The 14,666-nt window shown below is 43.8% G+C and overlaps 1 protein-coding gene across 1 annotated transcript; it reads right to left on the minus strand.

Annotated features, from left to right (window-relative positions):
• Positions 1–898: 898 nt before the first annotated feature.
• Positions 899–7,832, minus strand: tat (tyrosine aminotransferase; the record flags this gene model as incomplete). The annotated part of the gene is made up of 11 exons (XM_079742895.1): positions 899–1,039; positions 1,182–1,280; positions 1,395–1,478; positions 1,949–2,077; positions 2,401–2,553; positions 3,710–3,762; positions 4,150–4,288; positions 5,443–5,601; positions 6,046–6,113; positions 7,208–7,312; positions 7,550–7,832. 11 exons carry the CDS (start codon positions 7,830–7,832, stop codon positions 899–901), a joined length of 1,413 nt encoding a protein of 470 aa, XP_079599021.1.
• Positions 7,833–14,666: the final 6,834 nt, after the last annotated feature.

The following is a 14,666-nucleotide window of genomic DNA, read 5'->3' on the forward strand; positions in this document are numbered from 1 at the left end:
ATCAAAGGATCCTATTTCAAAACTAAACCTGAAACAGTTATCGGCACCGCCTTAAACCAAAAAGATAGTTTACATAGGGTATCTGGCCCCTCCTCCACCACATGGAGGTAACGGTTGGTAGACTCAATATTTAAAGTGACTCTGCTACATAATGCATACCATGTGTCTGCAGGAAGAAAAACAAGCTTGTGTGTGTGTGTGTGTGTGTGTGTGTGTGTGTGTGTGTGTGTGTGTGTGTGTGTGTGTGTGTGTGTGTGTGTGTGTGTGTGTGTGTGTGTGTGTGTGTGTGTGTGTGTGTGGGTGTGCTTCTGTGTTTGTCTAAATCTGAGAGAAACTTTAGTTGATTCAAGTCATTTTACTTGGTTGGTAATATAACTCCTAGTAGTAATAGCCCAGGCAGGTTAACTAATATTCATGGTCAACTTTATTCATCAACATCCAATCTACCTAAATATTTAACAAATTCAACAAATATTATTGATTTTGAGGGAATAACAAAGTAAAATCAACCTCCTAACGTACCCCCAGTTGGGAAACTCTTGTGTACCACATCGAATATAATTTATCCATCCTTTAAAATAATATAGAATTAATGAATTAATTGTCTTGCATTCATATATAAGATAATATATATACTATATTTAATAACAACCAACTGGTTAACAAAATATACCAACAAGCAATCAAGTATAGGTTAAAATAAATTGCCTGTACAAAATATAAATATGCAATTTACATCATAATAGTTGAACCTGGCCAAAAAACATCTTCAACATTTGCTTACCGCAGCGGGGCCTGACGTAACATGATATTCTTTAACAGACTTTGACAAACGGAGTGAAGTCCCTCTCGGTGGCTTCACTCTTAAATACCTCATCTCTCTAAAGCTGCAGCTCTCTCATTGGTCCAGCTCGCCGCTGTCTGCCCTGTGCGGCTGGTAGTGCTGCTGGCAGAACAGGCGGATGCGACCGCACGCCTCCACCATCATCTTCTCCGGTACCGTCACCACGATGCGGAAGAAGTTTGGATAATCAAATGCCTGAAACAGAATCAATGTGTTATCCTTATCGTGTGGATGGATGGATGGATGGATGGATGGATGGATGGATGGATGGATGGATGGAGGAAGGGATGGATCTGGTTGAACAAATCGACGGCGGGAATAAGAAAGCAATATTTACAGTGGTGGGTAGACAGAAGACAGACTGCTCTGTCACCAGGCGCTCTGTGAACTCCACGTCGTTCTTCATCCCGGGGAAGTGGTCGATATCTATGCCCACCTGCGGGTCAATAGGCCCACTTTAGAACGTGCTGTGCTTCATGTGCTGTGTTTGCTGTTCTAGACACACAGTGTACCCACTGCCAAAAAGGGCAGGGTCTCATTGACTACTGACCATGATGTACATGGCTCCAGAGGGCATGATTGGGGTGAGGCCGGGGACAGTGGACAGCTCCTTGAAGCAGATCTCGGCGTTGGCCTGCAGGAGGAAGGAGGAGGAGGAAGGAGGAGGAGGAAGGAGGAGGGAGGAGGAAGGAGGAGGAGTAGGAGGAAAGGGCATTGTCAAAATAATCACATCTTTTGTTTCTAGTACACACACTCCAAATCCAGCCGAACTAGTTCAACATATGTCACTCATATGACTTATGTTAGAAGGCCGTGTTATAAGACCAATAAGACCCTAAACAGAAGAATGTAGAGCGTTGTAGAACATGAATTCCTACCTATTCTTATATTATTATTTATTTTGTTTTATTTTTCATTATAAGTTCATCATGTAGGTGGATGAATGCCTTCTCTCTGCTGATCTGCACCCATTTCTAACAATTCTAAACAAACAAGACACTTGATATGAATTGTCTATGCTTAAGTTGATGCACACAGTCCTTCTCGGTGGTGAGGGTGGTGCTGGTTGTGATGGCGGTGGTGGTGGTGGTGGTGGTGGTGTACCTTGAGGAAGCTTGTGGTGCTGTCATAGAAGTGCTGCGGCGTGTTTTGTAGAATGCTCTCTAGCGCCCCCTGGACTAGAGTGCAAGCTCCCAGGATCAACTGGGTCAGTTTCACCAGGCCCTGTCTGATCTGGAAACGAGATCACCTCATGAAATCCATGTGAATCAGAAACTAGGGGTTCACCCCTTCACCTTTTCAATAGCATTCATTGGCCAAGATTGGACCACAAATTTGCTATTGGTAAAACCCTGACATCTGCTGTTACCAATACAATTGACCTCTTTGAATCTTCCCTCGTTTGTTCTGAGATTTATGTGTAATCTTAATAATGAGTAAAGAAAAAAATACATAATAAAAGATTGACCTGGGAGTGAGACTAAAGTAGTCAGCGTACTTCATGACAAACTTTAATGACGTGATTGCAGACCGGAGCCTTTGGAGGACGAACGCACCTCTGAGCCGAAGACGTCTTTACGGTCGTGGATGAGGATCCAACCCATCCTCCAGCCCGGCACCAGCCAGCGCTTGGCCAGACCGCCACAGGACAGGACGGGCACGTCACTGCTCAGTGTCGCCAGGGAGGTGTATGTGCATCCTGGGAAAACCTGGGCAGGAGCAATCAAGCAAGAAGGTGAAGCTGTGATTATGTGGCAGCTCAGTTTGGCACACTGGGCTATAGGAAACATTTCAGTACACAACAACTTGGAGGGCAGATATGGTGGTCTGATTCTATCTATCTGTTATTTTAACATATAGGCAACCCTGTTGCCTATATCCGGTTCTAACTTTGTTTGAAAGTTGAATTTTGTTTTATTTTTTATCATTATGATATTAATGATGTTTTAACCCAATATTACAAGGGCTAAAAGGCCGTAGTCCACGTATTAAAAAACTCAACCATGTGCAACAGAGAACCAGCAGAAAAAAACCAGAAAGAGAAATGTGGAAGTGAGTGTGATGATGGCCAAAAGAGCACAGCCTAGCGGTAGCGAGAGCTAGCAGAGCTTTGACACGGTTGCTGGCCCACTGAACATGCTTTCTGGCTTTCATTAAAACCAGAGCTAAGAATCTCCAGAAATAGGGATCCGCCCCAGTTCTGATTGGCTCTGCACCGATACTACGGTGCAGAGCTAGGGAGAGGGGGAGGTAACCAGACCCTCCTCGTACTGGGTCTGATTGGGTTCTCCCATAGGAGCCGGTCCACGCACTCGTGGGCCCCTGAAGTCTCCCCACCCCCAAAGATGATCAATCATCTTCTAAGCTGAGGGCCTGGCCATTCCTCAATCACTCTCTTTTCTTCTATATGGATACCCACAAGCCCCTCCCTCTTTTGGTCAAAAACAAATCATTAATTGCAAACACCTGGGACCAAAAGAGTGCAAAGTCATCGTGGTCGGACCCTGTTGGACAGGCAAGGGGAGCTGGGGGATGGGTGGTTGGGCAAACAAACTCAAGAACCCCGAAAGAGCATTCCACCCACTCTCACAAAGAGCTCGAAGTGATGGGAGTCGACATATGCTGAGAAAATTGTTACCACATTCATGGTTCGAATATGTTATATGATATTTTTTTCATCCCATTAAATCCGCAAACAGCCAACACAAATGAAATCATGCATTGTACAGAGCCCGTAACAGACCCCTTTGCAGCAGAAGAAAACACAAAACAGATGAGCTATTCCCTCTTTCTTCAGTGGCTAAATTCATGGATGCACATGTGTGAATGTATTGAGAGCATGCATTGTTTTGAATGTTGTCTTACCATGTCTCCGTATATTTCGTCAGCCAGAATCGGTAGGCAATGTTTTGAAGCCACTGGGGGCAAAATACATCAGAAATGATGTCAGGATAAAACAGTGATATGCAGTCAACCATAACAACAACAATCCATCCATTTAAATCAACACATGAGTTCAGGTCATTGAATAGGGCAGTTACAATGTTCAGTGTTCAGGTCAACGTGCTCCTGATGCTCTGAAGCCTGATTTATAGTTCCCGTGCGCGGACTGTGCGGGCCGGCTTGAACCAGAAATGATGTCATCGCGGCCCTGTTCACAATAACTAGGCATAGGAACGGTGCACCAGGGCCACGATTCGGTCATTACCAGGTGCTGGCTCGCCTGGTATAAACTAGGTTCAAGAAGGGGTCAATCTGATCCATTCGACATTATGGACATTATCATTCATTATTAATGAGCTTACATTTTAGGATGCCCTCCAGATGCTCCTTGCTGAAGACAGAGCCGCAGGGGTTGGAGGGGTTGGTGAGGACCAGACAGGTGGTTTTGTCATCTACAAGACTCTCCAGGTGCTCCAAGTCCACTTCCCATGACCTCTCCGGCTGCAAAGGCAGCAAGGCATCCCCACCAAGGCATTACATTTGTTTTTATTTGATAATAATAATCATCATAGTAATCATGAAGGAGACACCCGATTCGGGCATTCAGGGATCAGCTCCGGGTTAGGCATGGATACCTTTGGATAGGCTGCAAGCATCGGGGATTTAACCACAAATCCTTCAGCCCCCCTGCTGGCCCTATCCTGCCCAGAGTATGTCTTACCCTAGACTGTGGATTCATGCCTACAGCGGGATTTGCAGGCAGGCTCACATCTGGGTGAACGGGGCGTTTCACTTGCTTTCGATTCATATTTGTTTTCGACCAATCATGTTGCTGGATGCAAAGTTTTGTACAAAAACTCTGCCAGTAGTAGTAAACTTTAAAAAAGTATCAATAAAGGTTTAAAATTACCACTGCCTCTGGAAATATTCTTCCCCTTTGGAAAGCCTCATCCTCTCGCACGAATGATTTTCCTCTCTTAGTATATCTCCAAAACAAAACCGCAAACAAGTCATAACTCCGCCCCTTGTCATTTTAGTTGTCTGACCAAAGGTCTTTGCCTTCTCCCCCAGAAGTTCTGCCGCAACATAGAAAGACTGGTGTATCAGAGATTAGTCCAACCCTAAATCTGGGTAGTTGGCTAAGGGGGTGTAAAGGTTTGAGCCTGTCACCCCCATAATGATAACGTTGTTCTCGGTTTATGTGCTATGTTTTTACATTTATTAGAACGACATCACAGTGGCTTGAGTGTTTGAGGTGCTTAACTTTATGGTGTAAAAACATCTGCCTAGTACAAGGTTTGTTGAGCAGCAGAGCTCGCTTACTTGCGCAAAAATCTGCAAAATCTGCTTCCCATTATCAGAGTAACTGAAAAGCTTATGACCACAAGGCAAGCCTGGTGAGTTGATCAGCAATCCGAGCTCAGCTGGACTGGCTCTGTAACTACTGCACAGAACAGATCTTTGTGTGTGTGTGTGTGTGTGTGTGTGTGTGTGTGTGTGTGTGTGTGTGTGTGTGTGTGTGTGTGTGTGTGTGTGTGTGTGTGTGTGTGTGTGTGTGTGTGTGTGTGTGTGTGTGTGTGTGTGTGTGTGTTTGGATGCGTACATGCATGTGTGTGTGTGGTGTGTGTGTGTGTGACGGCGGACCCTCTGCTCACCAGCAGGTTATACAGTTTGACTTGGACCCCGATGGACAGAGCGATGGTCTTGTAGAGGGAGAAGCCCGGACAGGGGATCAGGATGTTGTCTCCCGGGTTACTCAGCACGCTGATGCACAGCTCAATGGCCTGGCTGCAGCCACTGGTCAGCACCACATCCTGGGGGGCAAGGGGAGATGTGGGGGGTACCACCGGGTTGGATCTCATCATGATGATAATAATATGGGGGGAGACAAGTGGTAGAAACACATGAAGAGTAGATACAGTCCAAGTTCGGACTTTATGTGTGTGTGTGTGTGTGTGTGTGTGTGTGTGTGTGTGTGTGTGTGTGTGTGTGTGTGTGTGTGTGTGTGTGTGTGTGTGTGTGTGTGTTTGTTTGTTTGTGTGTATGTGACTGTGCATGTGCGTGTGTGGGTGTGTGTGTGAATAGGTCATTTAATGTGAATGTGTATGTATATTTGTGTCTGTGTGTTTGTGTGTGTGTGTGTGTGTGTGTGTGTGTCCGCTTTACATGTGGATGTGTGTGGATGTGTTTGCGTGTGTGTGTGTGTGTATGCCTCTAGCAGATGACAATAAGACACAAGTGTTAAGCCGGTGGGCTACCTTGGCCTCTAACGGAGCTAGAGAGCTGTTGTAGAAGTTAGCCACTGCTTCTCGGCTCTTCTGGTAACCTGCGAATGTGCATGACAAGAGGAGTTATCCTGATCGGAGACACGCTGAATTGTGTAGGAAACATGAGAGATGCAATAAGTGTTGTGGATAACAACCCACACTTTAAGACTCCAACAAAATACGAGCGGTCGAGAAGGACGAGGTTTGAAAGATAGAGAAGACTTTAATATCACTTACACAAAAGTAATAACAAAACCTGAGTTGGTTTGCAAACAACTGGGGGGGGGGGGGGGGGGTGGCTTCCCCCAACATGCACTGACCAATCACAACACCCAAGCGGCCCATCCCAGTTCCCCCTTAACTAATAATGTGCTTATCCTCTCTCTCTTAATTCTCAGTATCAGTATAAAGCAGTTACATCTTAAACATTAGAGTGGAACAAAGTTACATCTTAAACATTACAGCAATATCATATGAATACTCTGTGATTAAAAGCAACTCATCACCTTATTAATTAAACTGATTTAAAACAGACCTCATTAAACCACATGTACTGAGATGAGCCATGTATAATCAGAAAACAAATCCCAATACCACTTGGGTTAACATAAAGACATCCATCAGAAGGTATAATAACGACTTGGGATAGGGCCCTTAGTTGTCTCTGCCCATTTTCTCCTGTATAAGCATATGACCCTCTAATCGTGGTTGATGAGCGTGTTTGCTATAGCTCTCAAATATCTAGGCTAGCATCTAGAGGTTAGAATAGAGTTGGACCTCTCACAAATAAGACTCGGTCTTATTTGTGAAATGTGGAAGTGAGTGTGCTCGGTCATAATTCGTTCACAATATTTTCTGGTAGACAATAATAAGCAATAGTGTAAAGAAATTTGAAGGCTACTACATTTTCCGTCAAATTGTTGATCAGGAGTTGTTTGCCTCAGTTTAGCCTACATACACAATTATAAGAAAGACCCAGTTTTAAATTGAATGGAATCCAGAAGCCCTGAATTGAAATGCCCACCTGCATGGAACATTAAAGGTATGAACATATTTTTTTTCTTATTAGTTATTTTGTTTTCTAGTTATAAGCCATTTTTCCCAAAAAATCAAATAGTTTAATGTAAAACTGTAAGTAAGTATATGGTCTCACCGATAGATGGCGCATAGCCATTGTACCGCGCCGACTCCACGGCATCTTTCAATGCCTTGAGGACGCAGGCGTCAGTAGGAAGGTTCCCAAATACAGTGGGGTCCCCTAAACAACGGATAAAACAAGAACACATCCCATTGAATAACATAGACCAATATAGATAGCAAGGAAATACATGTTAAGTAGATCTATATTTCCTTTGTCATTTGATTGTAGACTACTGCTGTCATTTGCCTAACATTAGATACATCATACAAAATATGCGAATGTTGGGATGCAGCAGAGGCAGGTTTTGTAGACTCTGCATGTGTTAAGTAAATTTAATTGAACAATATGTCTCACCTATTGAAAGAGCGATCATGGCTTTCTCGGGATTAGGCGTGAGTTTCATACCATCCACAATGTCCCTAATAGGATTGCAAGTTTTGTTCGCCATCTCTGAGGGTCTGACGTCCCATCTCTGCCTGCGGCTCTTTACTTTGGCTGGATATTTGCCGTTATTTACACTGACCTGATGGAAGCCATTCCCTCTCACTCCTTTGCCCGTCAGACCGGCCCCGTTAACAACATTGCTATCAATCACTCCGTTCGCGTTCATCTGAACCACATACGATTTGCTTGTCATTCTGAAATTTTACTTTTTTTAAAGTCTGAAAGAAGAGATGAGAGAGAATTAAAGTAACATCGGAAGGAAGGCAGAATTGTTTGAAACTTTGCTTGATTATAGTAGGCTAATAATAATATTAATAACAATGATAATTTAAAAAAGATTATTTTTTTCAATCATATTTATATTATAATTATTATGCATTTTCCATAGGCCTTTCAATAAACCATCAAAGTATTTCGTTTAGTCATGCAACTTTAGATTGAAACCTATTATCTTATTACACGAAATAGGCATACTAAGAATACAAATGCATATCATATCCACTCTATTTCTTTTAATAGGCTATTTGAAAGGTTTACTCTCTTTGCATTCCCTTTGCAGAGGTGATCATACAATATAATACATAAATAGTTGCAACGTTTTTGTTAGGTAAAAAAGGCTTACAGAGCTGAAGCATGATTTAAAGACCAAAGTTTGTCATAAGGAATTTAGGGAGGAAAAAGGAAAAATTGCCATACCTCAGAAAAAATCGCTAGTCCAATTGCGTGTATTTTCCTGTAAGATATTCACAATAAGAAGGGTAACTTTAACAAGGGTAACTTTCATTTAGCGGCTTTATAGGAAGACCCTGAAAATGGGTGTTGAACAGTGTCTATATTTTCATTGGTGGAAAGAATGGGTGTACAATACATCCCCGTTGCATCACTGCTGAACCTGAGACTGAACCGGTCCTCCCTTTGAAAAAGTGGGCGGGTACGAACCTGGTTGAGCCGTGCTATTTTGGCACGTCATTATTTTCTACAACCTCATTGGTATTAAATGATGGGCAATTAGAAATTAAATAATATATTTAAATGCACATTTATGCTGCCATGGCCAGAGCACTGTGAAAAGAAATGGGAAACTGTTATTTAACCAACAAGCTTCGAAGACACGAAAAGAAGAATTGACTCTCTCCTATGTTAACCTCTGCTACTCTCTCTCCCATTGTGTGTCCTCTTTTTTTCATTAATATCTATGTGGGCTCATGCAGGATACCCCAACAACCACCAGTCCTTCAGAAACTCTCCTCTTCAGATTTTTGGCAGGGAGGTGAATGAAAATGTCCTCACCGAATTATGACATTGAATAACCCTGGAGAAGCCACCGCCAGCCAGAGCGGGGTGTGGAGGAGTGGTGTAGTGTGGGAGAACCTGGGTAGGCTGAAGCACTCTTGATCAGCTTGCAGGGGACGAATGGCACATGTAGCCAGACCGGGAGGGACTGAGTTGCATTAGTCTAGACGTGAGATGACAAAAGCCCAGACCAAACCCTGGCCTTCCGGGTGAGGAACATAAATCTGCTGGAGCGGGGGGTCGCAGCCGTGTTGGCAGCACAGGACAGCTGGTTATTCAGTGTCACGGCCAGGAACAGAGTCGCAGGCTGCACAGAGTTGTTAACATTGATGAAGAGGTCGTGGATGGGAGATGCCTTCCCTGGAAGGTACAGCACCTCAGGCTTGTCCAGATTGGACTGAGGGATGTTGGTCGGACACTGGGGTAGGAAAAGGCATGTGAGTTTATGACAGGACTGTGACATGGTGTACAGTGGCCTTCTCTTTAAAACCTGACGATAGACAGCCCACCCTTAGTCCTTCCATAGTCCCGAGCCTTTCAATTCATTTTCTTTGATGCACAAAACATAGTGTATTTATCTAGAACGCACACTAATAACAAATAAGCCCCAGAATCAAGACTCCTTATATAACCGTCGGTCTCACACTCTCGTAGCATGGTGTACACTGTGGCCCTCAACAGCCCCCACCTGTCTAATTCAACATCTGTGTTGCGTGGTCAACCGTCTGACGTGAGGTCATTCTCTGGTTCTAGGTCCAAGGGAAAAACAAAAACAAGCATATTTCAGAAGCCATCTAGTTGGGCGGACTGCCACATTCAAAACAACTCAATGCATCCCACCACCTGGGTGCTTTGGTGACCTCAAGGATTCAACACACACATGATATCAAGAGATATTATTTTGACGCCTCTTTATAGTTCCAGCATAATTAAGGAAGTATGATAACAATTCACTACTTAATCCTCAACATCATTATCGTTCTGTATGTTTTCTCTTGAAGAACATTTACGAGGATCGGTGAGGGACGCTGCCATGGGAGGAAACACAGGATCATCTCTGGAAGAGGTTTTTCAATATTAGAAATTATGAGAAAGATTCAATTGATTGGAATAAAATACAATATTCGTCTGCATTTGTTTTGTTTAGAGAGATCTAAGCCCTTCTTATGCTGAGGTTTTACTTATAATTTCATTGGACCAGGCTTTTCTTTATACTATTAGGATAAAATATTATACTAATAGTAGTCCTACACATTAAAAAAGGGAAATCATTTTGTTTTGTACAATTTTACCCAAACTAATAAATAAATACAACTTTAAAAGCCCTTCTGCAATAATCTGTCACACAGATACACAAACACCCATGTAAACCAACCTTAGAACTTTGTACCACCCCCCCTCAAACCTTTAGGATGGTTTCTAAAAATACTTAGTTTTTTTTAAATGTAGCTATCAAACAAACCGTGTAACATGTATCCATACACATAAGCACCAAGCTAAATACTAAATAAAAAGTTCACTACAATACATACTTCCTTAAATTCTTGCTAAAAGTTTAGAGCATACAAAATAATAAATGGCTGAAATCTATACGCATTATCCTTTGTTTGGGTACAGCTTGTCATACTCATAGCAAGATTCACACACATTGTGTTCATTCATGTCTAGGGGTAAAACTACTAACACATATTTTTTTAAAACCCTAAATTCTCAGAAAGGCCCCCAGGTTAGTGTCCTGACTTTAACTTTTCTGCTCCCAATCAATTTGAGTCAACAAGCAAATCTATGCAAACAGGAGTGGGGGGGAATTTGGCCCAATGGGAGAAATCCTTTCTCGCATCAAAATGTCACAATGGGCAACAGGACCATCCACTGCACGCTCACGCATGTACAATGCACATACTGACACTGATTGGACTACTCACTCAAAAATAAAACTCCTCCCTCAAATATATATATATATATATATATATATATATATATATATATATATATATTTCAATATATAAGATAAAAAACTCAAAAAGAGTTGGTTAAGGGTTAGGTCACCTTATGTTGGCATTGAGTAATTACATATCGGGTGACATATTAGGCACTTCTTTCTTCTTGTGACTCTTTGAGGGCATGTAATCCAGGTCCTCAGAATCCCCAGAGTCACTGCATGAAGAGTCATCACCGGAGAAGAGAAGGTTAGGATCAAAGTACCGAAACTTGACTCCTCCTTCTCCCTCCTCTTCCTCCTCCTCCTCCTCCTCCTCCTCCTCCTCTTCGTTGTGAGGATCACCCAAGGCCTGCTTCTCAACAAGCGGTGTCCCAGTGCTTGGGGGAGCTCTGCGCCCCATTTCTCGGAGGTACCGCTGCGGGTGCAGTCTGGTGAGTCTCACATAAGGCTGTGGCAGGGACTGCGGCGGTGCCTGGTGGACCTGGGCTGAAACGCTCGGGGGGGGTCTGTCACTCACCGTGGGGACAGCAGCGGCGAGCGCAGATCTTGAGCCAGGGGGAAGTTCAGTGCATGGAGTCGCTCTTGCGGCGCTGGTCAGGGTCAGGGACACACTGTGCAGGTCGGACCTCGGAGGCAGGGCCGAGACTTCAGAAGGGTCCTTGGACGAGCCTGGAGAAGCATGGTGAAGCAAAGCGGGTGTCTGTGTAGAAGATCCTGACAGGTGACACCCTCTTTCAGGGGCGGTCACGCCTCTCGAAGGCCCTGGTGGGTGGGCTGCTGTGTGGCCAGGTGTTAGGCTGCGGACAGAGGGCGAGTCACTACCAGATACAGTTTGCTGGTAGTGTGCAGGCGGTGTCAAGGTGAGGGCCGGCTGATGTTGCTCCGACAGGGGGAGTGCAATGGCAGGGGCCAATTGTGATTGAGCCCCGTCTGGTAAAAGGCCCACAGTCAGCCTGTGCTTCACGTCTGAAGAGCACGATGGAGCCTCAGGTTTCGGTGGGCTGAAAGCAGCTGCTTCATGGCTTGCCGGACATTCAGGGACGGGGGTGCAAGGGGTTGTACATGGTGCCATGTGATGGGAGGTATCTGTGGCCACTGCTCTGGTGGACCCTGGGCGGACCCTGGAGGAGCAGAGCGGCTGCACAGACCGTGTGGGGCAGGGGTTATGCATGGACAGGGTCGGACTGGGCCCCTGGGCGGTTGCTGGAGAGAGGCAGGAGGCCTGACGGTTAGAATGCTTTTGGATCAGGTCACATGGGATGAGGTCGGAGGGGGTGAGGTCCTGAGACGAAGAGGAGGAAGAGGAAGGGAAGAGTAGAGGGGAGGGAGAAACGTCTCTTTGTGTCTGCCGCTCTTTGGAGCACTCAGACAGGATGCTCCTCACCCATCGCTTGTGTTTGGTGCAGAAATGTGGCAAAGAGGAGGAAGATGAGGAAGAGGAGGAAACTCGTTCAGAGCCATCGCTTCTCTGGCTGAGCTGCACATCCTCGTGGTCCTCCCCTTCAGCTTCCTCACCTCTCTGGGAACCACCTCCCTCCGCCTGCTCCGTGGGGAGGGCTGGTCCCCTCTTACCTCGCCCACCACCCCCCTTCATCACTGCCTCTCCGTCTCCAGCTTCCCTCTCCGACCCATCGTTCGGTTGGGGACATCCGACCTCACCGTCTCCCACACTACCACTGTTCTCCTGCTGCTCCGTAGGAAACAGAAGAGGGCTGTCTTGGGAAAGGTGTCGGCACAATGCGTCTTCCGGGGCCATTACGGGAGCTTCGGCCGTCTCCGACCTTGGAGGAGCACCGAAAGAGATGTTGTTCACAGCAGGCTCTGGGAGAGCAACAGGTTCCACCACAGCTGCCACTGCTGGTTTCGAGGAGAGTTTCAGAGGACGACAGCCTTTGTCACCTTAATTAATGCAGGAGAAAAACAATTAGTACCAATTGGGGATTATTAATAGGGCTAGAAACAATGTGCAATGAGAAATTCCTGTGGCAACCGCTATCAGCCTATACGCAAATGTGATCATGAATAAAAAGGATCAAATGAAACCATCAATACAGATCCAATTAATACTTTTCCATCTTTTAAACAATATAATGGGTTTTTAAAGATTAAAAAATAATTACTATCAAGTAATTAAAAACACAATATTCCACATGGAATGATAACATAGTAATGATGAACCATAACTAGTCTTACCCCATTGCAGGAGCATCCTCAGGGAAGTTGCGATGGCCATGGAGCCTTGAGCTATAATCTCCAAAATTAGTTTGTGTTCATAGCTCACTTTATGCTCTTGCCGTAAGATCTGTTGGAAACCCATTCAAATCACACAGTAATAAGCAAATTGTTATTCATATGGAAATGTATCCTGTTTTAGTTAGTAGTCTATTCTAGCCTTGAATGTAAGGTAGATATATTTTATATGTACAGTATACTGTATAAATACATTCCCCGTTTAATTGTTTGTGCTCCTTGGGAGAGGAGCAGCCTGTAGATATCTTGATCTCTTGTACATCCTCAACACACAGAGAAAAATTAACATATGATATGTTTAGATAAGAGTAGGAGCTCTCCTCTGTCTAAGGGGCAAGTATGTCTAAGCTTACAGTTGCTCAAAGGACGGTTCCATTGAGTTGGATCTTTTTTAGTAGATAAAATCCTATTACAGCACACTGTGGGTTCTTATAGATAATTATAACACATCGACACTGATCCAGTTGTTTTCAACCACTTTTAAACATTAGGAATGGGAACAGTTTAACACACACCTGGTCAATATAGGTATCTCTTGGTAACATCATCTCCAATTCATGTACATAGTGCAGAAGTCTGTCCTCTACTTTCTGGGTATAATGTTCACCGTACTGCTCCTCCAGTTCATTCTGAAAGACAGCCAGCATTGGGCACGTTTATGTGGTTCTTAAGTGATATTTTAATGGTACTAAACACATCGTAAAATAACTTATACGTATCCTATTCCCGCAGTAATTACATTTACATTTAGGGCATTTAGCAGAGGCTTTTATCCAAAGCGACTTAAAAACGGTTCATACACATATCCTCACCCAGACGGCATCGCCAAGCAACGTCAAATAAACTCTCTGTGTAGAGTTATTTCATATCAAACCAAATGAAAATCGTTTTCAAATACAGAAAACACTTTAAGTAAAAAGTAAAAAAGATACAGGCTGACTTTTCTATAGTTGCAGGGTAGTGAACTTGATATGTCTGAGATTTAACATCCCCGGGGTCTTTTGAATAAAATATGCATTGCATGTGTTAAATCTAACCCTAGGTACGGTTAAACAACAGAACTCAATCAGCTTCTATAGAACCATGAAACAAGGTTTTGTTCAACCATATGCCTGCCTGCAGTGCACCCTGGTGGGAGAAAAGGGAATCTCTGTTTTAAAAGAGAAGGAGCTCAATATGCTATACTATGACCACCAAGACAATGTGTTCTTCTGCCCAGAAATTATTTTATTCTTCCAAGTTCCTCTATCAAATAAGTGTGCAAAGGAAAAATTATACCTTGATGTAATCCTCGAGTTTCATCTTGTCCAATGCAAGATTTTGAGCGAAGAGCCTGAAGTCCAGATGATTTTTTTGCATTAAAAATATCTCTTTATTGCTCTGAATATGAAACCAAAGGGGGGGGAAGATAAGTTATTACATTGATAATAAAATAATATACGTAAACGGACAATGTACTGTACTAAATCATACAATGACCATGATTTGTCATCAGAGATTAAGTAAAAATGCCAAATTTAAATACTAGCTTCTCTGAAAACA

The sequence above is a fragment of the Pollachius pollachius genome (genome assembly GCF_949987615.1).
Source record: "Pollachius pollachius genome assembly, chromosome: 9".
Taxonomy (NCBI): Eukaryota; Metazoa; Chordata; class Actinopteri; order Gadiformes; family Gadidae; genus Pollachius; species Pollachius pollachius.